This window comes from Lampris incognitus, chromosome 13 (genome assembly GCF_029633865.1).
Source record: "Lampris incognitus isolate fLamInc1 chromosome 13, fLamInc1.hap2, whole genome shotgun sequence".
Classification (NCBI taxonomy): Eukaryota; Metazoa; Chordata; class Actinopteri; order Lampriformes; family Lampridae; genus Lampris; species Lampris incognitus.
The window spans coordinates 1,914,301-1,940,706 of NC_079223.1; the positions used below are offsets into that span (position 1 = coordinate 1,914,301).

The following is a 26,406-nucleotide window of genomic DNA, read 5'->3' on the forward strand; positions in this document are numbered from 1 at the left end:
CGGCGGCAGGAGGCTCTGCGGCGGCGGCAGGAGGGAGGCTCTGGCGTGACGTGTCTGCTAGCCGGACCAGGTCTTATCGTTTTGGGTCGGAATCCAACGTTTGACGAGTGTGTGAAGTGCGGTGGACATGTCGACACCTTTCGAAAAGCCCCAAATCATTGCGCACATCCAGAAGAGTTTGACCTACACGGTCTTTGACTGTAAATGGATCCCTTGCAGTGCGAAGTTCGTGTGTCTGGGTAACCTGGCGAGGGGTACCGGAGTGATGCAGATCTATGAAGTCCAGCACGGAGAAGTCCCGCTAGTGAAGGAGGTAACTCCAGCGGCGCAGCGCTCCGTCTTGGCCGTACTCCTTGGTCAGTGTAGCTTAGCTAGTTTAACGTACGTTAGCTTAACGTACGTTAGCTTTATGGAAAAGCCATATAAGGTAACCGTTTCCATAGCAACAGGAGACACGACGCGCAGTGCCATCGAGTCTGTTTCATCTGACTTATTGGAGCGGCTGGTGCCACCAGGAGCGAAGCGGGCTGCTCAGAACCGGGCTGCTCAGAAGCGGGCTGCTCAGAACCAAGCCACTATGCTTCTAGCAGATTAAACGGTCTGTTCGTGACGCGGCTGCATGGCCGCCCGAGGGGAGGTTAACTGGCTGAGAATCGTTCCCTTCTTACGTTCTGCGCCGTGTCTCCTACAACCCTTTGTTTTGGTAGATTTCATTTGTTGCTGATAAACAAATGTTTAAAAATGGGGTTTTAGCGAAGGAAGCCGTTTCTAGCTGCTAACTTGAGATATGTCTGTGAATGTTCTCATTCATCCAGCTCATGGTAATCCAAAGGAGTCCAGTTGCACTTGATTCAACATCTTTGGAGAACTTGAGATACTGCTCAGTTAGGAGCAGCATTTCCATAATTTCAAGCCAGATAGTTTTGGAAATAATGAATGAATAATATCAAATGGAATGCTTGTCAGTCCATTTTTCAAATTTATCCTCAGAAATGTCACATATGTTCACAAATTGAAAACTACCGAAGTTCAAAAACAGATGTTTCTAACCACGTGTTTTCCAGCCAGGTAGATCACACTGAGGTCACCGCAACTGAGGTCACAGCAAACGGTCTCTTGAGAGAAAAAGGTTAACAGAGTGGAATCTTCGCTTTGCATGGCTATTAATTAAACGTAGCACCATAACGTCGTTGAAAAATAATCTTTCCCAAGAGATAGATGCATTTTCTTTTGCCGAAAAAGGGTTTGTTTTCCAGTTCTTTATGGACTTTGGTTGAGTGGAGGCTGTGGACTGAAACCCAACAGAATTTCAAATACTTATTTCTGTTGGAATTGTAGAACGGCAGTGCTAGGCATGGCTATGCCACTGAACTGCCAAGTCACTCTGACCCCGTTTACACTTTATAAAATGTGTTTTGGGCGATCGAATCACAAGTGGACAGTGAGACACTTGGCCGTTTACACCTGTGTCTATCATGCATCTCCAAATGTGTCCTGCTGACCACTTGTGATCAGATTTCATTACGCCGAAGAAGAAGATTTCATCAGTCTACATCACTTCCGCTACAAGGTCAAAGGGCCTCAGTCAAGCGCCAGATTTGCCAACTAGCTGTGAAAACAACAGCTAACATTTGAAGATGTTTCAAACACTAATATACATGTAAGGACTGTTCCAACTGTTGAGATTGACAGCACTGACTCTTCTGCCCAAATGGAGATCAGGCATCTCGTTTCACTTGTACTCCAACCACGCACACTCTCCTCTCTCTCCATTTTTTTGAAAGTTGGCGTGCTGTTACCAAAACAACCACCACATCCTGCATTGATGACGTATTTTCCTGTTACGTCTTGTCGGGGACGCATCAGGACACATTAGCATTTACACTACAAAAGAAATGTGGTCAAATGCGTCCCAGACCACCTCGGCAAGTGGTTTGAGTAACTGGTTCACAAAACGTTTTGGTGGTTGTTTACACTTGTATTTAGCGCTGTCCATTTGTGATCCGATTGCAAAAAAACGCATTTTAAAACCAAGCGTAAACGGGGTCTATATGTATTTGACATGACCATAGCAAAACAGTTGTCACCTCTTATGAGCTTAACTTGTTTTAGACACAGTATTCAGACTTCTGTGTTGTCCTTTTTGAAGAGAGAAATGCCATACCAACTCACTAAATCCTGTCTTTCTTGTTCGGTAGATTGAGAAAGCAAAACCCATAAAGTGTGGGACATTTGGAGCCACCTCTCTCCAGCAGAGACACATAGCAGCAGGGGATTTTGATGGAAACCTCCACATATGGTATTTTACTAATGGTCAAATCTTTTAAATTTACCACTTTCTGAACTAAGCCAACCAATTTGTTTTTTGTTTTTTTTGTGCATTGATTACTGTAATGCCAATATTTCTCTTGGCCATAGGAATCTTGAAACACCTGAGAGTCCAGTGTACTCTGTCAAGGCACACAAAGAGATAGTGAACAGCATAGACGGTGTTGGAGGCCTAGGAATCGGCGACGGTGCACCAGAAATCGTCACTGGAAGCAGAGACGGTAATTTCACTGAGACTGGAGGCGGGTTTACGTTCATCCAAAATGCCCACAAAACAGCTGGATCAAATAAAATGGGCAAAAATAAGATTGTCTCAGAGCTTAGCCAAATAGGCATGTATAATGTGACCATTAATTTGAGTTACAATGGCCACTAATCACAGAAAGTTGAATCGGTTCATCTCGACACAGCGATTCAACTTTCTGTGATTTTCTTACCTTGAATATTGAGCATGCATCAAAACACGTGGAAAATGTCATCGAAAAGTCCCAGGAAATGTTTTCCTAAATAAGAGTGGGGGCTGTATATGCTTGCAGGAACATGACTCAACATATGTGTTTGAAATATGATCACTAGAAGTGAGGAGTCAGAAAAATTGTGTCCCCAGTTACTAACAACTTCCCAACTAAACCCACACCCATGTCAAAAACACCTTGTAGTTTGTGATCTATTGTTCTCTGTGTTTTACAGGGACAGTGAAGGTATGGGATCCCAGACAGAGAGACTCACCTGTAGCCAACATGGAGCCTTTGAAAGGTGAAACCAAGAGGGACTGCTGGACTGTTGCCTTCGGTATGTAAAACATCAGCTGCCGGACCCCAAAACTACCTGCGCCCCATCCATCGAGATGTCATGTTCATTTGTCATATGAGGTAGAGGGCATAAAATTGGGTCACAAATGTGCCGGGGCTAAATTCACCTGATGCTATGACCCACTTCCCCCAGCAGAGCAGAATGACTCATTTTAATGAGCTTGTGATTTAAAAAAGAAGAAGTTATAATTCAGGTCAGCTAGCCTTCTGCACATCTAAGTAACGTGTGCTGAAGAAAAGACTAGGTGACCTAAATAATGCGCAAAGAAAATCCTTCAATCGGTCTTCTACCCGAACCTGCAAATGTTTTTTATTCTTTGAACTTGTATTGCTTCAGTCATAAAGCCTCAGGCATCCTTAGTTGTCAGCTCTTAAATCAAAATCAAATCAATTTTATTTGTATAGCCCAATATCACAAATTACAAATTTGCCTCAGTGGCCTTAACAGCAACACAACATCCTGTCCTTAGACCCTCTCATCGGATAAGGAACAACTCCCTAAAAAACCTCTTTAACAGGGAGAAAAAATAGGAAGAAACCTCAGGGAGAGCAACAGAGGAGGGATCTCTCTCCCAAGACGGACAGCGTGCAATGGATGTTGTGTTCACGCAATTTACATAATACAACATTGAAAGAGGATAACAGAATTATAATGGACATAAAATTTATCAAGAACATGATGCACAGGATGCCAAGCAGTGTCCACATGCCAATGGAGCAGTCCAGGACCCAAGCCACGCGACCAGCATCATCATGTAATAAAAGAAAAACTTATGTGAGGAGTGGAAGGGCAGGCAACATCCAAATGGTGACCACCATCACCACGGAGACCGGGGAGGAGAACCGACTGCACATGCACGCAAGAGAGACTCACATGACACCATTCACACACAGAAAAAGAGAAAGGAGAAGACATCATTCAGAGAGAGAGAAAAGACATGTTAGAGAAGAGAACAGTTTGTGTTCACAATGTGTTCTTCCAGATAAGTATGACTGAAGCCAAGAGAGAGCTAAGCCAGAGACACCAAAATTACAATTTAATCTACCTAAAAGTATACAGTGATCAATGGTGTCAAAGGTTGCACTGAGGTCCAGTAGTAGAAGCACAGAAGTGGAATCAGAGTCGATCGCCAGTAGAAGATCATTTACCACTCTGATCAGAGCAGTTTCAGTGGAGTGACAGGGCCTGAAAGCTGACTGAAAAGGTTCGTATAGATCGTTTTCTTTTATATGGTTCAAAAGTTGTTGATACACAACTCTCTCTAGTACTTTAGAGAAGAATGGAAGATTAGAGACTGGTCGATAGTTATTAAGAGACCCTGGATCAAGGTGCGGTTTTTTAAGTAGAGGTTTAACCACAGCTGTCTTAAAACTGCTGGGAACAATGCCAGTAGTAAGAGATAAATTAACGATGTCTAGCATTGTAGGTCCAAGAAAAGGCCAGAGGTCTTTAAAAAGTTTTGCTGGTAAGGGATCAAGTAGGCAAGCAGTTGGTTTAGAAGCTGACACGAACTTAGTCAAAGTATCAAGAGAGATAGTCTCAAAAGCTGTAATAACTGGAACTGTCAGTGACTCATTGTGTAGATATGAATTTAGTATGACAGGATCTGCAGGAGTAGATGGAGTTGAAGAACTAATTTTGTTTAAGATCTCATCAACCTTATTGCAGAAAAAATCTAGAAATTCATGGGCTGTGAATGGTGAGCAGCTAATAGACGACTGCTTTTTAGTAAGTTTAGATACAGTGTCAAAGAGAAATCTGGGGTTATGTTTATTAATATTGATTAAGTGAGAGAGATACGATGTTTTTGCAGTAGATAAAGCGTGCTTGTATTTCAATAAACACTCGTGCCACGATAGGTAAAAAGCTTCCAATTTTGATTTTCGCCATTTACGTTCCAGTCTCCTGCAGGTCCGCTTAAGAGCATGTGTCTCATCATTAAACCAGGGTGTAGGCCTCTTTAGTCGCCTAGCTCTGGTAGTGAGAGGTGCAGCTGAATCCAGGAGACTAGAGAGGGCCACATTTAAGTCACTAGTGACATGTTCAACAGAGTCAGTTACCACAGTGAAAGGAGCCAAGACTTCAGGCAGCTGCTGGCCAAATGTGGAGGGACCAATATGGCGAGTGGCAATTACATCTGTGCTGACATTAACTGGACAGACCAATAATGCTTCAAATTAAATGAGAAAATTATCAGACACAGCAGATGTGGTGGGTAAGACATTTAGATCAGAAACAGCTATTCCTTTAGATAAAACCAAATCAAGGGTGTTACCACTGCAATGAGTCGACTCTTGAACAAACTGAGTGAACCCAAAAGTATCAACTAGTGCCAGAAAGGCTTTACTTAGAGGATCAGCAGCCTTATTCAGATGAATATTGAAATCACCCAGAATTAGAATCTCATCAGAGTGAGTAACAAGGCCTGAGACAAATTCTCCAAATTCCTCAAGAAATAATGAGTAACAGCCAGGAGGCCAATAGAATATCACAATTTGGACTGAGCCGAGTCTATTCATGGCTGAGGGAGGTGGACCAAGAATAAGAGACTCAAAAGACTGGAATTTAGATTCAAGTCTAGAAGTCAGATTGAAAATAGATTTATATATTAAGGCAACACCCCCACCTTGTTTATTTGCCCGAGCTACATGGGCATAAGTATAGTCAGGTGGGGAAGCTTCATTTAAGGGAAGGACAATATTTGGTTTCAGCCATGTTTCACATAACCCAGTCATATCAAAACTATGTTCAAGAATCAGATCATTTATTAGTAAGGCTTTGGTAGACAGTGATCTGATATTTATGAAACCAAATATAAGCGTCTTGTGGAAGTGATCAGAAGTAGGCAGAGCTTTAGAGCTACCAATAGGTGAAATATTAATTGGAATTAGACACCTTGTTGAGAGTTTTGGCCACCAACGCTTTGGACGATATATGGTCACATTCTTGATAACATTAGCTGTTTGGTTTTGTAGATTATTAGGTAGTTTGTCGCACATCTCACCACTACCAGTGGTAGGAATAATTACTAGATTATTGTGATTCACACATTTAGGAGAGGAGAGCTTGAGAGCAATACAGCAGGGGATGGAGACAGTCTCAATGTTATAGACCAAGCTATCAGGCTGATAATCTACACTATGAGAAATTCCCTGACTAACATTGATTAAACTACTTGACTCCACATCCGCACTAAATTTAAACCTAGCGGGCTCTCTAATCACCTGCAACCTGCTGAATGATAAGTCCCTAGTGTCAAAGTAAACGTAAACAGCTATCTATATTGCTAGACAAAAGAGCGGCGCCGTCCCCAGTAGGGTGAATGCTGTCCGCTTTCAGCAGGGAAGGGCGGCCCCAGAAAGAAGGCCAGTTATCAACGAAGCCAAATCCCTGCTCATTACAGTAATGAGCCAGCCAGCGGTTCATTGAGGTGAGCCTACTGTACATCTCATCATTACTCCTCACAGGTAAGGGACCAGAGACAATTAATCGATGCCGACACATCTTTCTAGCAAACTCAAGCATTCTGACTAGGCTGGCTTTTGTGCTCTCTGATTGCTTCATCCTTGCATTATTGGTGCCGACATGAATAACAATGTTGCTGAAAGTAGCGGTGCTGTGTGCCTGGGTTCCCTGACTCTCCCTCCGTGATGCCAGCACCCTAAGATTAGCCTCTATGTCGGAGACTCTGGCCCCGGGTAAACAGTGAACCAAGGCTGGCGAAACTAATCTAACATTGCGGGTAATGGAGTCTCCTATCACTAGCGTGCGTTGCTTTACTCTGTCGACAGAAGTGGGAGAAGCACGATGGCCGGTAGGACTACCAACAGGGCTGGTGAGTGGAGAACACCGGTTTGCAGTCGGGAGAGGTGACTGCAGACCAGGCAACACGACCGATTGCTTGCTCTTTTGAGCCTTCCCACGCCGGTAAACAGAGACAAACTCCAAACAACTGCCGACAAAGCTGAGCTAGTGCTAACAATAGCAGGCCTGCTGTCAGGCCCGGGGCTACTGAGCTAGTGCTAACAATAGCAGGTCTGCTGTCAGGTCCGGGGCTACTGAGCTAGTGCTAACGATAGCAGGCCTGCTGTCAGGCCCGGGGCTACTGAGCTAGTGCTAACGATAGCTGAAGCCAAGAGAGAGCTATACAGTAGATCTTCACTAAAGTCTCTTTTGAAACCTGTCATATACAGTAGATCTTCAGTAAAGTCCCTTCTGAAACCTGTCATATGCAGTAGATCATCAGTAAAGTCTCTTCTGAAACATGCCATCTACAGTAGATCTTCAGTAAAGTCTCTTCTGAAACCTGTCATATACAGTAGATCTTCAGTAGTCTCTTCTGAAACATGCCATCTACAGTAGATCTTCAGTAAAGTCTCTTCTTAAACCTGTCATATACAGTAGATCTTCACTAAAGTCTCTTCTGAAACCTGTCATATACAGTAGATCTTCACTAAAGTCTCTTTTGAAACCTGTCATATACAGTAGATATTCAGTAGTCTCTTCTAAAACCTGTCATATACAGTAGATCTTCAGTAAAGTCTCTTCTGAAACGTATTATACGCAGTAGATATTCAGTAAAGTCTCTTCTGAAACATGTCATATGCAGTAGATCTTCAGTAAAGTCTCTACTGAAACATGTTCTCTTCTGAAACATGCCATATAGTAGTACAGTAGATCTTCAGTAAAGTCTCTTCTGAAACATGTCATATACAGTAGATCTTCAGTAGTCTCTTCTGAAACCTGTCATATACAGTAGATCTTCACTAAAGTCTCTTGTGAAACCTGTCATATACAGTAGATCTTCAGTAAAGTCTCTTTTGAAACCTGTCATATACAGTAGATCTTCAGTAGCCCTTCTAAAACCTGTCATATACAGTAGATCTTCACTAAAGTCTCTTCTGAAACCTGTCATATACAGTAGATCTTCAGTAAAGTCCCTTCTGAAACCTGTCATATGCAGTAGATCATCAGTAAAGTCTCTTCTGAAACATGCCATCTACAGTAGATCTTCAGTAAAGTCTCTTCTGAAACATGTCATATGCAGTAGATCTTCAGTAAAGTCTCTTCTGAAACATGTTCTCTTCTGAAACATGCCATATAGTAGTACAGTAGATCTTCAGTAAAGTCTCTTCTGAAACCTGTCATATACAGTAGATCTTCAGTAAAGTCTCTTCTGAAACGTATTATACGCAGTAGATCTTCAGTAAAGTCTCTTCTGAAACATGTCATATACAGTAGATCTTCAGTAGTCTCTTCTGAAACCTGTCATATACAGTAGATCTTCACTAAAGTCTCTTCTGAAACCTGTCATATACAGTAGATCTTCAGTAAAGTCTCTTTTGAAACCTGTCATATACAGTAGATCTTCAGTAAAGTCCCTTCTGAAACCTGTCATATGCAGTAGATCATCAGTAAAGTCTCTTCTGAAACATGCCATCTACAGTAGATCTTCAGTAAAGTCTCTTCTGAAACCTGTCATATACGGTAGATCTTCAGTAAAGTCTCTTCTGAAACGTATTATATGCAGTAGATCTTCAGTAAAGTCTCTTGTGAAACATGTCATATACAGTAGATCTTCAGTAGTCTCTTCTGAAACATGCCATCTACAGTAGATCTTCAGTAAAGTCTCTTCTTAAACCTGTCATATACAGTAGATCTTCACTAAAGTCTCTTCTGAAACCTGTCGTATACAGTAGAGCTTCATTAAAGTCTCTTCCGAAGCCTTTCATATGCAGTAGAGCTTCAGTAAAGTCTCTTCTTAAACCTGTCATATACAGTAGGTCTTCAGTAAAGTCCCTTCTGAAACCTGTCATATGCAGTAGATCATCAGTAAAGTCTCTTCTGAAACATGCCATCTACAGTAGATCTTCAGTAAAGTCTCTTCTGAAACATGCCATATAGTACAGTAGAGCTTCAGTAAAGTATCTTCTGAAACGTGCCATCTACAGTAGATCTTCAGTAAAGTCTCTTCTGAAACATGCCATATAGTACAGTAGAGCTTCAGTAAAGTATCTTCTGAAACGTGCCATCTACAGTAGAGCTTCAGTAAAGTCTCTTCTGAAACCTGTCATATACAGTAGATCTTCAGTAAAGTCTCTTCTGAAACATGTCATATACAGTAGATCTTCAGTAGTCTCTTCTGAAACATGCCATCTACAGTAGATCTTCAGTAAAGTCTCTTCTTAAACCTGTCATATACAGTAGATCTTCACTAAAGTCTCTTCTGAAACCTGTCATATACAGTAGATCTTCAGTAAAGTCTCTTTTGAAACCTGTCATATACAGTAGATCTTCAGTAAAGTCCCTTCTGAAACCTGTCATGCAGTAGATCATCAGTAAAGTCTCTTCTGAAACATGCCATCTACAGTAGATCTTCAGTAAAGTCTCTTCTGAAACCTGTCATATACGGTAGATCTTCAGTAAAGTCTCTTCTGAAACGTATTATATGCAGTAGATCTTCAGTAAAGTCTCTTCTGAAACATGTCATATACAGTAGATCTTCAGTAGTCTCTTCTGAAACATGCCATCTACAGTAGATCTTCAGTAAAGTCTCTTCTTAAACCTGTCATATACAGTAGATCTTCACTAAAGGCTCTTCTGAAACCTGTCGTATACAGTAGAGCTTCATTAAAGTCTCTTCCGAAACCTTTCATATGCAGTAGAGCTTCAGTAAAGTCTCTTCTTAAACCTGTCATATACAGTAGGTCTTCAGTAAAGTCCCTTCTGAAACCTGTCATATGCAGTAGATCATCAGTAAAGTCTCTTCTGAAACATGCCATCTACAGTAGATCTTCAGTAAAGTCTCTTCTGAAACATGCCATATAGTACAGTAGAGCTTCAGTAAAGTATCTTCTGAAACGTGCCATCTACAGTAGATCTTCAGTAAAGTCTCTTCTGAAACATGCCATATAGTACAGTAGAGCTTCAGTAAAGTATCTTCTGAAACGTGCCATCTACAGCAGAGCTTCAGTAAAGTCTCTTCTGAAACCTGTCATATACAGTAGATCTTCAGTAAAGTCTCTTCTGAAACATGTCATATACAGTAGATCTTCAGTAGTCTCTTCTGAAACATGCCATCTACAGTAGATCTTCAGTAAAGTCTCTTCTTAAACCTGTCATATACAGTAGATCTTCACTAAAGTCTCTTCTGAAACATGTCACATACAGTAGAGCTTCATTAAAGTCTCTTCTGAAACCTGTCATATGCAGTAGATCTTCAGTAAAGTCTCTTCTTAAACCTGTCATATACAGTAGATCTTCAGTAAAGTCTCTTCTGAAATCTGTCATATGCAGTAGATCTTCAAGTCAATTTTATTTGTATAGCCCAATATCACAAATTACAAATGTGTCTCAGGGGGCTTTACAGCAACACAACATCCTGTCCTTAGACCCTCACATCGGATAAGGGACAACTCCCTAAAAACCTTTAACAGGGAGAAAAGCTCAGGGACAGCAACAGAGGAGGATCTCTCTCCCAAGACGTACAACGTGACATGATGTTGTGTTTACACAATTTACACAATACAACATTGAAAGAGGATAACACAATTATAATGGATTTATAAAATCTATGAAGAATGTGATGAGGAGGATGCCAAGCAGTGTCGGAGAGGTAAAAGTATTTACATATGAGATAATCGGCTGCCTCTTTTTGTAGAAATTGGCAGTTGAACCTCTTAGGAAATATTTCACTAAATCCTTTAGCCTGGATGTAGAAAAAGGTGGATTTGGGCTTTTCCACTGTAACAGAATGTGTGTATGGGCTATGAGTGAGGCAAAAGTGAGACTGGCTGGAATAAGGGGTACCCCATAGACGGCTATCAAAAGGCAGGGTTCTAGTGTAATATTGAGGGCTTTGCCTGACATAGAGAAACAAGACCAAAACTCTGGTCATTTTGGACAAGAAAAAAAACATGAGTATCATCTGCTGGTGGCGAGCCGCATCTGTCACAGGTATCATTGCACCTGGAAACAACTTATTAAGCCTAGCTTTTGTAAAATGAACTCTATGCAAGACCGTAAACTGAATTAAACTTAGACTGGCTCAAGAAGATGTAGAGCTGACCCTGACTAGTGCCTCTTTCAGCCATTCGTCTGTCACATTCAATTCAATTCAATTCAGTTTATTGTCATTAAAAACAATGTGCAGACACATGTTAAAAATGAAATGGCTGTTGCTTCACCAAACTGTCCTCCTCAGGAAATGCGGGCATTGTTGGGCCTTTTTCATAAGGGCCGGGATGTTTAATGTCCCGAAAGGTTCCTCGCTGATGTGGACTCCAAGGAATTTAAAACTGGAAACACGCTCCACTTCCATCCCATTGATGTGTATGGGGGAGTGGCTGCAGCTTCTAGACCTTCTGAAGTCCACAATCAGGTCCTTCGTCTTCTGCACATTGAGGACAAGATTGTTGGTAGTACACCATGATGTGAGGTGCTGAATCTCGTCCACGTAGGCCGTCTTGTCATTGTTGGTGATACAGCCAATGACTGTGGTGTCATCTGCAAACTTAAATATAGCATTTGAAGGGTGAGTTGGCAGGCAGTTGTGGGTACAGAGGGAGAAAAGGAGGGGGCTCAGAACACAGCCTTGAGGGGCACCTGTGCTGAGGGTCAGGGTAGAGGAGGTGTGGTCACCTAACCTAACAGACTGAGGTCTGTTGGTCAGGAAGTCTAGGGTCCATTTACAGAGGGAGGGGTTGAGGCCAAGGGAGAGGAGTTTGGTGGTTAGTTTGGCAGGGATGATAGCGTTGAAGGCAGAGCTATAACCTATAAACAGCATTCAGATGTATGTGTTGTTAAGTTCAAGGTGGGTCATAACGAAGTGCAGGGCAGTGGCAATGGCATCCTCAGTAGACCTTTTGGGACGGTAGGCGAACTGATGTGGGTCGAATGTGGGAGGGATAATGTTTTTGATGTGAGCCAGAACGAGTCTCTCAAAGCACTTCATGGCAATGGGGGTGAGTGCTATGGGTCAGTAGTCATTGAGACATGTGGATGTTGGTTTCTTGGGGACAGGAATGATAGATGTGGTCTTAAAGCATGTGGGGATTATGGATTGGGACAGTGAGAGGTTAAATATAGTTGTGAAGACCTCAGCCAGCTGGTCGGCACATTCCCGGAGGACCCGACTCGGTATACCGTCCGGTCCAGCAGCCTTCCGTGTGTTCACTCTGCGCAGTGATTCTCTGACCTCTGCGACTGATAGAGTGAGCACCTGGTTTTCTGGGTGGCTGGGGATTTTTGTGGCCGGGTGAGTATTGTCCTTGTCGAAGCGGGCATAGAAATGATTTAGCCTGTCTGGCAGGGAGGCATCATGGACAGTGGGACCACTATTGGAGCTTTTGTATTCTGTGATGGACTGAATGCCTTGCCACATTCGCCGGGATCAGCGTTATTGTGAAAGTGGTCCTCTATTCGTAGGGAATATTTATGTTTGGCTGTTCTGATGCCCTTTTTGAGGTTGGATCTAGCTGCGCTGTAGGCCTCACAGTTACCTGACTTGAACGCTGCATCCCAGACTTTCAGCAACTGCTGGACCTCACTGGTCATCCAGGGTTTCTGGTTTGGAAAGGCGCAGATTGATTTTGTTGTTGTGACACTCTCAGTGCAAAAGTTAATGTAGGCTAGTATGGCAGATATCTGTTCATTAATGTCTATATGGGAGCCATGGGTAGCTGAATGTGCAAAAATACTCCAGTCTGTGTTGTCAAAACAGTCCTGGAGTTCAGAGACTGCTCCTTCTGACCAAACAGTGATTGTCTTTACTGCTGGCTTGACCCATTTTATTAGGGGTTTGTAGGCTGGGACCAGAAACAGGAAGAGGTGGTCAGAATGCCCCACGTGGGGGCAGGGAGTAGCTTTGTATGAGTCCTTAATGTTTGTATAGAGATGGTCCAGGGTGTTTTGTCCCCTAGTGGGACAGGAGAAATGCTGATGGAATTTGGGCAATACAGCCTTGAGGTTAGCCTGATTAAAATCACCACCTATGATAAGTGCATTGTCCGGGTGTTTGGTCTGTTGTCTGCTGATGGCACATTGTAGCTGCTTAAGTGCTACCTTAGCATTAGCATGTGGGGGGATGTATACAGCGGTGATGGTAATGGCCGTTAGCTCCCTGGGCAGGTAAAAAAGCCTGCACTGAATCATAAGGAGCTCGAGATCAGCAGAGCAATGCCTTTCAACGTTCTTTATATTGTCGAGTCGGCTATGTTGCTGTTGAGCCAAGTCTCCGTAAACATCAGCAGACAGCAGTTCTGCAGCCTTTTCTGAGAGTACAGCCTGAGTCTTATCTCGTCCATTTTGTTAGCTAACGATCGGACATTAGCCATGAAGATGCTGGGGAGGGAAACTTTGAAGGGAGCGCTACTTAGCTTAGCATGTAGCCCGCCTCGTTTCCCCCTCTTCTGTTTACGTTGCCGACAGGGGGTACCATTTCCACTGCGAGGCCGGTGAGTGGATCATATGGATGAAGAAATTGTCCGTGATGGTGGAGGGAAGTGAGTAATCTGTTCTGAGGTTTAAAAGTTCTTGACGGCTCTAGAAGAGCGCATGACCTACACTTGTAGGACTTACTTACCCAGGACTTACTTATTGGGTAAGTCCTGGGTAAGACACTAAACTGCAACCGCAGGCTGTAGAGGGGTAGAACCATACCTCAGCAAGGGCCCTTTGGCTAAGGACGACGTCCCTACTGATAGAGCTGGTCCTCCTGCATGCCTGTATGGTACTTCCCATGGTGCCCAGTTCAGCCAACACATTGGGATAGGAGAAGGGAACTCTGATTTCAAATCCACCTGCTGCCTTGTCGGTTGATGCCTCTTTAGGCAAAGGCTAGGAGAAGGTAACTCTGAATTCAAATCCCCAGGCACAGTCTACCCAGCTGTCAGTACCCGGAAAGGGTAAACGATGGTGGCGCCACTCAGTCAACTCGGCAGCGATTCCGGCAACCGGCAGCTCTGTTTGTCAACTCGGCAGCAGTTCTGGCAAAAAGCAACAGGATTCCTCTGCGGCCGTCTCGGCTACGCTGTGCCACCGAACAACAGAGGAGCTTGCCAAGGGACACTATGGAGCACCAAGTGGTGTCGTCATCTAGGGTGCAGCCTCACATGTGCCCCTAACCAAGGCGATGGGAGGAAATAACTGGAGTTGGTCCCCAGGCGCTGCAAGGTGGCTGCCCACTGCTTCTAGCTACACAGCTAGGATGGGTTAAATGCAGAGAGTGAATTTCATTTGTATGTATGTACAAAATGACTAATAAAGAATATTCTATTCTTTTCTGTAAATAAACTTAAAACTAACATATTGTAACGTGCATGGATAAGTTGACACGTTGGCCGTAAGCTAACGTGTCAACTTATCGGTGTGTACTACTCCCTTCAGAGGACAGCACAAACAGGCTCTAACCAGAGTAGAAAAAGAAGTGGGAGGCCGCGTTGCACAACTGAGCAAGAAGATAAGTACATTAGAGTCTCTAGTTTGAGAAACAGACGCCTCACAGGTCCCCAACTGGCATCTTCATTAAATAGTACCTGTTAGAGCCTGTTTGTGCTGTCCTCTGAAGGGAGTAGTACACACCGGTGTAGGAAATCTTCAATTTCTTAGCAATTTCTCGCATGGAATAGCCTTCATTTCTAAGAACAAGAATAGACTGTCGAGTTTCAGATGAAAGTTCTCTTTTTCTGGCCATTTTGAGCGTTTAATTGACCCCACAAATGTGATGCTCCAGAAACTCAATCTGCTCAAAGAAGTGCCCATCCAACCAATCCAACTTGTGGGAGCTGCTTCTGGAAGCGTGGGGTGCAATTTCTCCAGATTACCTCAACAAATTAACAGCTAGAATGCCAAAGGTCTGCAATGCTGTAATTGCTGCAAATGGAGGATTCTTTGACGAAAGCAAAGTTTGATGTAAAAAAAATCTTATTTCAAATACAAATCATTATTTCTAACCTTGTCAATGTCTTGACTCTATTTTCTATTCATTTCACAACATATGGTGGTGAATAAGTGTGACTTTTCATGGAAAACACAAAATTGTTTGGGTGATCCCAAACTTTTGAACGGTAGTGTATGTATATATATTTATTTATTTATTTATTTTTCGTTAAATGAAGAGTTTAGTTGACTGGTTAGCGCAGTCGCCTGTGGTGTGGGCGACCTGGGCTCATGTCTCAGCTGTGGCGGTTCCCGGCTCCCCCTCGAATTCCTTACAATATTGAACATTAGTTTTTGTCCTAACCAACACACCTGTGTCTCCTAATCAAGTTCCTTAGTAAAGACTCTGCTGGTGGATTAGTGGGATCAGCAGCTGTAGAGAAAACCCTGAAGAGGGTTTCCTTAAATCAGTGGAAGAACACCGACCGGGTATTGGAATGGTTTAGGGGCATAGATGACAAGAGCAGGCATATGTTCATATTCTTCGATATTTGTGAGTTTTACCCCTCCATAATTGAAGAGCTACTAAACAAAGCTATTGACTTTGCCTCAACATACACCAAGCCTTGGGAGGGGGCATGGAGACTGAGGTGAACTTTTCTGAGCAGATAAAGCCTAACCGCTCTTGAGTAGGGATGGTTTCAGGAGACCACACCAGCTGGAAGAGTCGTCCTGTTCAACGATCATGAGTCAAAACCTCTGATTTGTGTTTGTGCTTGAACACCTCTTTACACAAGATGATTTGACTGAGTTAACCTCTTTTTGTTGTTGTTGACCTCCTCAATTTAGGTAATGCCTTCACTGACCAGGACCGCTGTGTTTGTGCTGGCTATGACAATGGAGACATCAAACTCTTTGACCTCCGCAACATGTCCCTGCGCTGGGAAACTAACATCAAAAATGGGGTGAGGCAAAGCATCACGTCATGATGGCAACCATTTTAAATAAACGGAGGCCTGAAGGGGGCAGCTTGTGCAGACTTTTAAGATTCTAGCGACTGTTTTCCTTTTGACTTCAGGCTATTGCAGTTTTGGCCTTGAGCACCTTTTTGTTTTTGTTTTTGTTTTTGCGTTTATGCAGCATCACCCCTCCCCGCGCTCCATCCATCCATCCATTATCCAGTCCGCTTACCCTATACAGGGACACGGGGATGCTGGAGCCTATCCCAGCAGTCATTGGGCGGCAGGTGGGGAGACACCCTGGACAGGCCGCCAGTCCATCACAGTGCCGACACAAACTAACAAACATACGCACACACACACCTAGGGACAATTTAGTATAGCCGAGTGACCCGACCTACATGTCTTTGGACTGTGGGAAGAAACTGGAGCACCCGGAGGAAACCCACACAGACACGGGGAGAACATGTAAACTCCACACAGAGGACGACCTGGGACGACCCCCAAGGTTGGACTACCCTGGGGCTCAAACCCAGGACCTTCTTGCTGTGAGGCGACCGCGCTAACCACTGTGCCACCATGCCCCCCCCCCCCGTTTTAAAATACATGTTTCTGACGTTGCAGTGCTGGCCCTGAGATGATTAGTAAGCAATGTGTTTGCACAGGGAGAGGCTCCTGGGTTTGATCCCAGCCCATCTGTATGAAGTTTGGATGAGCCTCCTTTGCTTGTATCCTCTCATAGTCTCAAGACGTTGTTGGTATTTCAGTTGGAGAATCTAAATTGTCCATAGTTACTACTGTTGTGTGTTGGTCCTGTGATGGCCTGGCAACCTGTCTGCCTGCCTTCTGCCCCCTGCCTGCTGTGATGGACTGGCAGTCTGTCTGCCTGCCCCCTGCCCCCTGCCTGCTGTGATGGACTCCAGCCCCCTCTGACATTTACATGAATGAACCAGTGCCATCCTCATGTGTGCAAGGGATTCATGTGTATATGTTGTTGCCCTTTCTCTGGGGAATTGGGAAATGCTCATAGAAATCAAACTCAGTGTTATACCCTGTTTCCCTCTGAACTTAAAACAGGTCATCTCCAAATGAAGAAAATGTATATTTTAGCAAGGATTTAGTAGCAAAAGCTGTTGTAAGCTCTGCAGCCTGCACTAGACAAAGAACCCGCACACAAAAGAAGTGGAGAGCATTTCAGATTATAACAGTGAAAACTCCTCAGTCCTGGAGTGTGCGTGTTCACGAAGGAAGCTGTTGTGTAAAATCCCGTAGTGGTACACCTGTGACTCTATAATGTCATCGCTGCTACTCGAAGACGCTCCAAACCATGTCTCTCCTGTCCTCGTGTAATGGCTCACAGTTGGCAAATCGTCTTTTGCTTCTCTCATTTATCAAACATGAACATAAATAAAGGTGGCTGGGCTCAGTATGATGCCTTTAACACATTCAGACATGTGGAGAGACTGTCCAGTGGAGTCCAGGAACTGGCTGTCATGGTTTCATCTGTGTCTCATGTCGCACTCAGGTGTGCTGTGTGGAGTTTGACAGGAAAGACATCCACATGAACAAACTAGTGGCCACATCGCTGGAGGGGAAATTCCACGTCTTTGACATGAGGACCCAGCACCCCACCAAGGGTTTTGCTTCTGTTTCTGAAAAGGTAATGGGCCCAGGTGGAGACCGAGACAGGTGGAGCGAGCCAGACAGATGTTTGACTCTAACATATGGAAACTGTCAGATGTTATTTTTCGAGTCTTGCAGAGGTTAGAAAGAAAAGAGAGGGTGGGGTGTTGTCGTTTAACAGCTGCAGGTGTTTGGGGGTGTTTGCTCTGTGGTAGTAGGGTCTGGGGCCAAAACCAGCAGCAGGTCGATGAGGAGGGGGAGAAGTGTGGGTTTTTTTTCTTGGTGCCAGTGGGAAAATGGTAGAAAAACACACTTTGACCCTTGGAGTGCAGCACAGCCTTCCAACTGTGTGATAGGTGTGAGGAAGATCAGAGGCCGTGGCTGTCCAAATATTGGTGCGGTTCTTTTGAGGCGTCAACAGTTGGCACATCAGTATTGTAGAACTACAGGTCCAGAGGACTTGTTGGTCAGAATGAGTTCTTTGTATAGTTTACTTGTACATGCTAACATGTGGCTGCATTTAGAGTTTCAACATGTTTGTTGAAACGATGGGAAATGAAAGCATGAAGAAGCCCAGCAGCTTCTCCACCTGAGCGCTGAGCTCTTCAGTGTCTCAGACACAGTTCGACATGGAAACTTTACTCATGTCCAACTCAATGTCCGGCCCCTAATTCTAAAAGAACAATGTGCTGTGGTCCCGCCCTTCTCTAAATGTGCTGTTGTCCCGTCCTTCTCTAAATGTCCTGTTGTCCTGTCCTTCTCTAAATGTTTACAATGTTTTTTTCTAGAACACATTCATCCTTGCAGCTGTACTTGAATTGTACTAATGTCCCAGCTGTGTTTCTTTTAAAGTTTGGCATTACAGTGAAATGCCAAACTTTTCACTTTGACAGTCAGCTTCAGTGCTGGCAGTTCCCTTGCCCTCAGTGCTGGCAGTTCCCCTGCCCTCAGCCATGTGAAAAGAGGACATGTTCATGTGGGACCTTCTGTGTAACAAAAGTAATGTATACCATATACACCTAACCACGATGTTCTTGGTTCAAATTTGTGTCACAACCGTTCTTGCACATCATCTTCTACTAAATATCTCATGTCAGGGGTGTCCGGGTGGCGTGGCAATCTGTTCCGTTGCCTACCAACACAGGGATCGCCGGTTCGAATCCCCATGTTACCTCCGGCTTGGTCTGGCTTCCCCAGACACAATTGGCTCTGCGGGAGGGAAGCTGGATGTGAGTATATCCTGGTCGCTGCACTAGCGCCTCCTCTGGTTGGTCGGGGCACCTGTTGGGGGGAAGGGGGAACTGGGGAGAATAGCGTAATCCTCCCACCTGCTACGTCCCCCTGGTGAAACTCCTCCCTGTCAGGTGAAAAGAAGCGGCTGGTGACTCCACATGTATCGGAGGAGGCGTGTGGTAGTCTGCAGCCCACCCCGGATCAGCAGAGGGGGTGGAGCAGAGACCAGGACGGCTCGGAAGAGTGGGGTGATTGGCCGGATACAATGGAGGGAGAATCTCATGTCAGTCTTTAATGTCCTGTCAAGTAAAGCTACAACTGATGAACAACTGGGGGGAAAAGTGCAGATTTACAGGTGGCAGTAAGAATGAGGGGAGATGGATTAAGAGACCTGGTTGCAGAGACAATAAAATAAGGGTGGGGAAACTCTGACATCTGTAATATTGCTGTGTGCAGAGGCTGTGCTGCTGGGTCCTTACCACGGAAAGATGTTATCTAGTATGAGAGAGAAAAGTCTGAATCTCTACTAAATGTACACAACATGGTGGACACATTGATTGGTTTTCAACTAAGTAAACATGGTCCCAAGGTTTCTGCTCGGGCCTGGAAAGTCGGTATAAATGTGGAAACCACGTTTGACTGTTTCCAGGACTTTCAGGTGAAAAAAGGTAGTTGGGGATAATTCTATAAGGCGATAGAAAAAACATACTTCAGTACTCAAAAATATTAAAATCCAGAGAGGAAGAGAGTGCAGGCAGGGTGGAGTGGGTTTGAGAAGAGTGTCAGGAGTGATGTGTGACAGAAGGGTACCAGCAAGAGTTAAACGGAAGGTTTACAAGATTGTTGTGAGACCAGCTATGTTGTATGGTTTGGAGACAGTGGCACTGATGAAACGACAAGAGGTGGAGCTGGAGGTGGCAGAGGTGAAGATAATAAGATTTTCACTGGGAGTGATGAAGGACAGGATTAGGAACGAGTATATTAGAGGGACCGCTCAGGTTGGACGGTTTGGAGACAAAGCAAGAGAGACAAGCTTGAGATGGTTTGGACATGTGTGGAGGAGAGATGCTGGGTATATTGGGAGAAGGATGCTGAATATGGAGCTGCCAGGGAAGAGAAGAGGAAGGCCAAAGAGGAGGTTTATGGAGGTGGTGAGGGAGGACATGCAGGTGGCTGGTGTGACAGAGGAAGATGCAGAGGACAGGAAGAGATGGAAACGGATGATCCACTGTGGCGACCCCTAACGGGAGCAGCTGAAAGTAGCAGTAGTAGTCGTAGTAGTTGTAGTTGTAGATTAAAATCCAAAACGTTTAGGTTTGAACAAATATGGGCCTTTGAATGAGAAAAATTTTAAAACCCCTTCTTTCTGGCCTCAGAACCTCCGGTGACGACGTGTTTTCAGTGTGACTACCTTCATCTTTCATTAGGGTTAGGGCTAACCCTTCATCTTTCATTAGGGTTAGGGTTAGGGCTAACCCTTCATCTTTCATTAGGGTTAGGGCTAACCCTTCATTTTTCATTAGGGTTAGGGCTAACCCTTCATCTTTATTCAGGGTTAGGGTTAGGGCTAACCCTTCATCTTTCATTAGAGTTGGGGTTAGGGCTAACCTTTCATCTTTATTCAGGGTTAGGGTTAGGGCTAACCCTTCATCTTTCATTAGAGTTGGGGTTAGGGCTAACCCTTCATCTTTCATTAAGGTTAGGGCTAACCCTTCATTGTTGATTAGGTTTAGGGCTAACCCTTCATCTTTCATTAGGGTTAGGGCTAACCCTTTATCTTTCATTAGGGTTAGGGTTAGGGCTAACCCTTTATCTTTCATTAGGGTTAGTGTTAGGGCTAACCCTTCATCTTTCATTAGGGTTAGGACTAACCCTTCATCTTTCATTAGGGTTAGTGTTAGGGCTAACCCTTCATCTTTCATTAGGGTTAGGACTAACCCTTCATCTTTCATTAGGGTTAGTGTTAGGGCTAACCCTTCATCTTTCATTAGGGTTAGGGCTAACCCTTCATCTTTCATTAGGGTTAGGGCTAACCTTTCATCTTTGGTTAGGGTTAGGGTTGGGGCTAACCCTTCAGCTTTCATCAGGGTTAGGGCTAACCCTTCATCTTTCATTAGGGTTAGGGTTAGCGCTAACCCTTCATCTTTCATTAGGTTTAGGGTTAGGGCTAACCCTTCATCTTTCATTAGGGTTAGGGCTCACCCTTCATCTTTCATTAGGTTTAGGGTTAGGGCTAACTCTTCATCTTTCATTAGGTTTAGGGTTAGGGCTAACCCTTCATCTTTCATTAGGGTTAGGACTAACCCTTCATCTTTCATTAGGGTTAGTGTTAGGGCTAACCCTTCATCTTTCATTAGGGTTAGGACTAACCCTTCATCTTTCATTAGGGTTAGGGCTAACCCTTCATCTTTTATTAGGGTTAGGGCTAACCCTTCATCTTTGATTAGGGTTAGGGCTAACCTTTCATCTTTGGTTAGGGTTAGGGTTGGGGCTAACCCTTCAGCTTTCATCAGGGTTAGGGCTAACCCTTCATCTTTCATTAGGGTTAGGGTTAGCGCTAACCCTTCATCTTTCATTAGGTTTAGGGTTAGGGCTAACCCTTCATCTTTCATTAGGGTTAGGGTTAGGGCTCACCCTTCATCTTTCATTAGGTTTAGGGTTAGGGCTAACTCTTCATCTTTCATTAGGGTTAGGGCTAACCCTTCATCTTTCATTAGGTTTAGGGTTAGGGCTAACTCCTCATCTTTCATTTCAGGCACATAAGTCGACCATCTGGCAGGTGAGGCATCTGCCTCAGAACAGAGACATCTTTATGACTGCAGGGGGAGCTGGCAACCTACATCTATGGAAATAGTAAGATACATTTGTCCTAAATCATAGAATAACATTCTGACCCCCCCCCCCCCACCGACAAAACGGTCATATACTGTTGTCTTAACAGTTGCTCTCAAGTGTCAATTTTCATATCTCCATTTCCATGTTGATGTATTTGTGTTGATCTATATGTGTTGGATCTATGTGTGTTGATGTATTTGTATTGATCTGTTTGTGTTGATCTATTTGTGTTGATTTATTTGTGTTGCTGTATTTGTGTTGATATATTTGTGTTGCTGTATTTGTGTTGATCTGTGTGTGTTGGATCTATTTGGGTTGATGTATTTGTGTTGTATTTGTGTTGATGTGATGTGTATATGGTCTTCATTTCTCAGTGAGTACCCCGCCCAGAGAAGTCGGAAGGATGCGGAGGATGTGGATGTGGGCGTAGCTGGATCTGTCAACCTATTACAGAATGTCACACTGTCCACCCAGCCAATCGCAAGCCTGGACTGGAGCCCCGACAAGCAGGGCCTGTGTGTGTGTGCCGCCTTTGACCAGTCTGTGCGTGTGCTCATTGTGACCAAACTGAACCGTGTGTGATGAAACTGTACACTGATTGTTGGGTTGTGTTGCGATGACTCGAGACACACGTGCCTTTGACATATTGATAGCGACATATTGATTAATGCCCCCCTGTTTGTACCCCTGCACTGTAAACTGTCTTCATCATTTAGTCTTGCGTGTCTGTCTTTATTCTGGCCGTGGTGGGGTCATCCTCCATGTTTCAAAAGCGTCTCACTTGTTTCAGCAGTTGTGTACAGGTGTGTGGGCATCTAGAAGGGAAGCACTCTGTTACTTCTGCTCCTTGTTAAGAAAATGTTGGACAAAACAACGTTAAGACGAGGTGACTGGACCAGGTTGTCTCTGTTAGTTCTGCTCCTTGTTAAGAAAATGTTGGACAAAACAACGTTTAAGACGAGGTGACTGGCCCAGTTTGTCTCTGTTACTTCTGCTCCTTAAGACAAAGTTGGACAAAACAACGTTAAGACGAGGTGACTGGACCAGGTTGTCTCTGTTACTTCTGCTCCTTGTTAAGAAAATGTTGGACAAAACAACGTTAAGACAAGGTGACTGGACCAGGTTGTCTCTGTTAGTTCTGCTCCTTGTTAAGAAAATGTTGGACAAAACAACGTTTAAGACGAGGTGACTGGCCCAGTTTGTCTCTGTTACTTCTGCTCCTTAAGACAAAGTTGGACAAAACAACGTTAAGACGAGGTGACTGGACCAGGTTGTCTCTGTTACTTCTGCTCCTTGTTAAGAAAATGTTGGACAAAACAACGTTAAGACAAGGTGACTGGACCAGGTTGTCTCTGTTAGTTCTGCTCCTTGTTAAGAAAATGTTGGACAAAACAACGTTAAGACAAGGTGACTGGACCAGGTTGTCTCTGTTAGTTCTGCTCCTTGTTAAGAAAATGTTGGACAAAACAACGTTAAGACGAGGTGACTGGACCAGGTTGTCTCTGTTACTTCTGCTCCTTGTTAAGAAAATGTTGGACAAAACAACGTTAAGACAAGGTGACTGGACCAGGTTGTCTCTGTTAGTTCTGCTCCTTGTTAAGAAAATGTTGGACAAAACAACGTTAAGACAAGGTGACTGGACCAGGTTGTCTCTGTTAGTTCTGCTCCTTGTTAAGAAAATGTTGGACAAAACAACGTTTAAGACGAGGTGACTGGCCCAGTTTGTCTCTGTTACTTCTGCTCCTTAAGACAAAGTTGGACAAAACAACGTTAAGACGAGGTGACTGGACCAGGTTGTCTCTGTTACTTCTGCTCCTTGTTAAGAAAATGTTGGCCAAACAATGTTAAGACAAGGTGACTGGACCAGGTTGTCTGTTACTTCTGCTCCTTGTTAAGAAAATGTTGGACAAAACGTTAAGACGAGGTGACTGGATCAGGTTGTCCCTGTTACTTCTGCTCCTTGTTAAGAAAATGTTGGACAAAACAACGTTTAAGACGAGGTGACTGGACCAGGTTGTCCCTGTTACTTCTGCTCCTTGTTAAGAAAATGTTGGACAAAACGTTAAGACGAGGTGACTGGACCAGGTTGTGTCCTCTTGTGGCATTAGCGGTCTGTATGTATTAGTTGTGAGAGCAGGAAGAGTTTGGGGAGGAATGATGGATTAAATGATGTTGTAACAGCTAGTCTACAGTCTGGTTGTCTACAGCGGGAGCTGTCTTCAGTGTGAATACCACGGTCGTCCAAGGCTTGTATTTGAGGATTCCAGTTTTGTACAACTCGCCCTCATCTTCACACTCAATGTGTCCAAAACCTGTTTGGACTGAAATGAGCTGGACGGTGTTTTGCTTCAGTGTCTGGCTTTGTCTCCGTCATGTGATTTCCATGTAATGTCACAATGCCAAGTGGCGCCCTGCAGGTACACGGCGATGCTGCGGCATCAGTGCTGCAGTTTCATGGACTTCCTGTCTTAATGAGGTCTGTGTTGTGATACTGGAACTAGTCACACAGCCTCCAGCTTGAATTAACATTTGGGAGGCTCAAAACATGACACTTCCTTTCCCTCTCTTATCTGCGTACACTTCTTTTGTTATCACTTTTGTGTGAAGACTAAGTTCTCTGCAGATAGAGCCACACATGTCCAGCATTTTGGATTTTGATACTAAATCAGTCTGACATAGCACTTTCCTATCACTCAGAGGGGCTTTACTGTAAACAGGGTGAAACAAGACAACAGATAAACACAACACAGACATACAGGGGTGGATGAGAAGGGGGTAAACATACAGGGGTGATGGGAAGGGGGGGCAGACATACAGGGGTGGATGAGAAGGGGCGCTACGAGAGGGAGAAGCGGCAGCCGCACGCGACGCCAGCAGTACTCTCCCACTTAGACACATACAAAAGAGCAAGAAAAACACAAAACAGCAGCCCTGTGGACGTTGATGTTGTTGGGGGCTGGTTCGTGGGCATCAGGGAATATCCACACACCGGTGGGTCTGCATACCGCACGTCTAGGGGCCAGACCTCCTCCGAGTCCCATGTAGTTCAGCCAGGGTCCAAGGTGTACCCAGTTACCATGTGTCTCCACGAGGAGGCGCTACATAGGGCTTGCTGTTGGAGAGGCTATGTACTGCCAGGGAGAGACTTACGTGCTTGGCTCTCCTGTTCACATGTCTGCTAGCCAGTGGTGAAGGTTGAGAGTGAGACATGACAGCACACAACACTACACCAACACACTAGATGTTTCACAACAACCCCACTTCTTACACAAGATTGTCACACACACTATTTTCAATATTTGGAATGATTAAAGAAGTTGTTTAGTACAATGTTTTGTATGGCCACAACCTAAAAGTCAGTATTGGTAGCTGTAATTTGAATGTTGATAAAGAGGGACGTCAAATGGTTGGCAAAGGTAAATAAATAAACAAACAAACAAACAAATAAATAAAGCTGTGATGGAAAATTCCACCCAAGGAATCTGAACACCAAAGGAACAGTGACTACAGCCCAGTGGTGTATTGGCTTTGGTAAAATCTGAGAAAAACAAACATTTAAATCGTTAAATACTTATAGAAATTTCAAATTTTGTTTCAAATTGGAGCATAAAGAAGAAAATAAGTAATGGATTGCAAGACTGCACCAACCCCTGGGCTGTTCCTCAGAAACGCTTGTTAAGTTACTTTCCTTTCACGCCGGCCGACAAACCCGCAAGTGTCGTTCTTTGGTCAGTGTGGAAAGGTGGATGTTAGGGGGTCTTTTGGCCGGTGTGTGTGAAAACGCTGTTACTCAGGGAGCTTGTCTCCCGCAGGCACACCATCTCCATACCTTCTTATTGAAGATTATTGTTATCATTATTTCTTCCACGTTTCCTGTTTTATGTCCTGTAGAGCCGGGTCCAAACTATGGACCTGAGGCACTATAGGGCAGATGTCACTTGATTGACAGTACTCGTCGTAATATGTGGGATGTTCCGAGTAGGATAATCTTCTGGACTGCACAGATGTTGAAGTTGCCTGGGATACGGTTGGTGAACTTTTCCATTTCCTTCTTCATGAGTCCTAGAGCTCCGATGACCACTGGTGTTGTTGTTATTGTTATTATTATTATTATGCCTCTCTGTTCAAAGGGCTGTTCTTCCATAACCACACCCGACAGAAAATGGAGTCTGGCCTCGTTTGGCTTGAGGTTGATAGCCAAGGCATAGTACACCGCAGCCTGCTCCAGGCAGGCCAAAGGAGACTGTCCACCCTCGTACTGCAGCAGGCCACCTGGGAAGAGCCAACAAGCAGTTACCAAATGCAAACAAAAATCTAACCCATATCCATGACTACGTCTAAGTCCTTGCTGTGTTATAGTATGTACATGCCAGGCTAAATATCCATCCATCCATCCATCTATCCAACATCATCCGTCCATCCATCCATCTGTCCATCCATCCATCGTCCATCCACCATCCATCCATCCATCCAGCCATCATCCAAACTGCTTATCCCGCTCTCAGGGTTGCGGGCATGCTGGAGCCTATCCCAGCAGTCATCGGGTGGCAGGCAGGGAGACACCCTGGACAGGCTGCCAGGCCATCACAGGGCCCAATTTTATTAACTTACAATATTGAAAACAAAATGAAACACATTCCTGTTAGTTTCAGCTCAAGTTGCAGCACATTCTTTGCTGCAGCACTTCTTTGTAAGGCTCAGTGAACAGGATCAGCTGTAACAGGGAGCCAGTGTAGGG

General features: G+C 44.3%; 1 protein-coding gene across 1 annotated transcript; it reads left to right on the plus strand.

Annotated features, from left to right (window-relative positions):
- Window positions 1-13: 13 nt before the first annotated feature.
- On the plus strand, window positions 14-22,615 carry dnaaf10 (dynein axonemal assembly factor 10). The gene is made up of 8 exons (XM_056291585.1): window positions 14-313; window positions 2,199-2,299; window positions 2,419-2,549; window positions 3,019-3,120; window positions 15,868-15,983; window positions 17,503-17,637; window positions 21,589-21,686; window positions 22,043-22,615. Exons 1-8 carry the CDS (start codon window positions 128-130, stop codon window positions 22,248-22,250), a joined length of 1,077 nt encoding a protein of 358 aa, XP_056147560.1. The 5' UTR covers window positions 14-127; the 3' UTR covers window positions 22,251-22,615.
- Window positions 22,616-26,406: the final 3,791 nt, after the last annotated feature.

What these genes read in the sequence shown, in the direction of transcription:
- dnaaf10 (XM_056291585.1), top strand. Translation starts at nt 128, where the DNA reads ATGTCGACACCTTTCGAAAAGCCCCAAATCATTGCGCACATCCAGAAG. An exon ending in CTGCTGGACTGTTGCCTTCG is followed by an intron (nt 3,121 to 15,867) that starts GTATGTAAAACA and finishes TCCTCAATTTAG; the next exon opens with GTAATGCCTTCACTGACCAG. An exon ending in TTGCTTCTGTTTCTGAAAAG is followed by an intron (nt 17,638 to 21,588) that starts GTAATGGGCCCA and finishes CTTTCATTTCAG; the next exon opens with GCACATAAGTCGACCATCTG.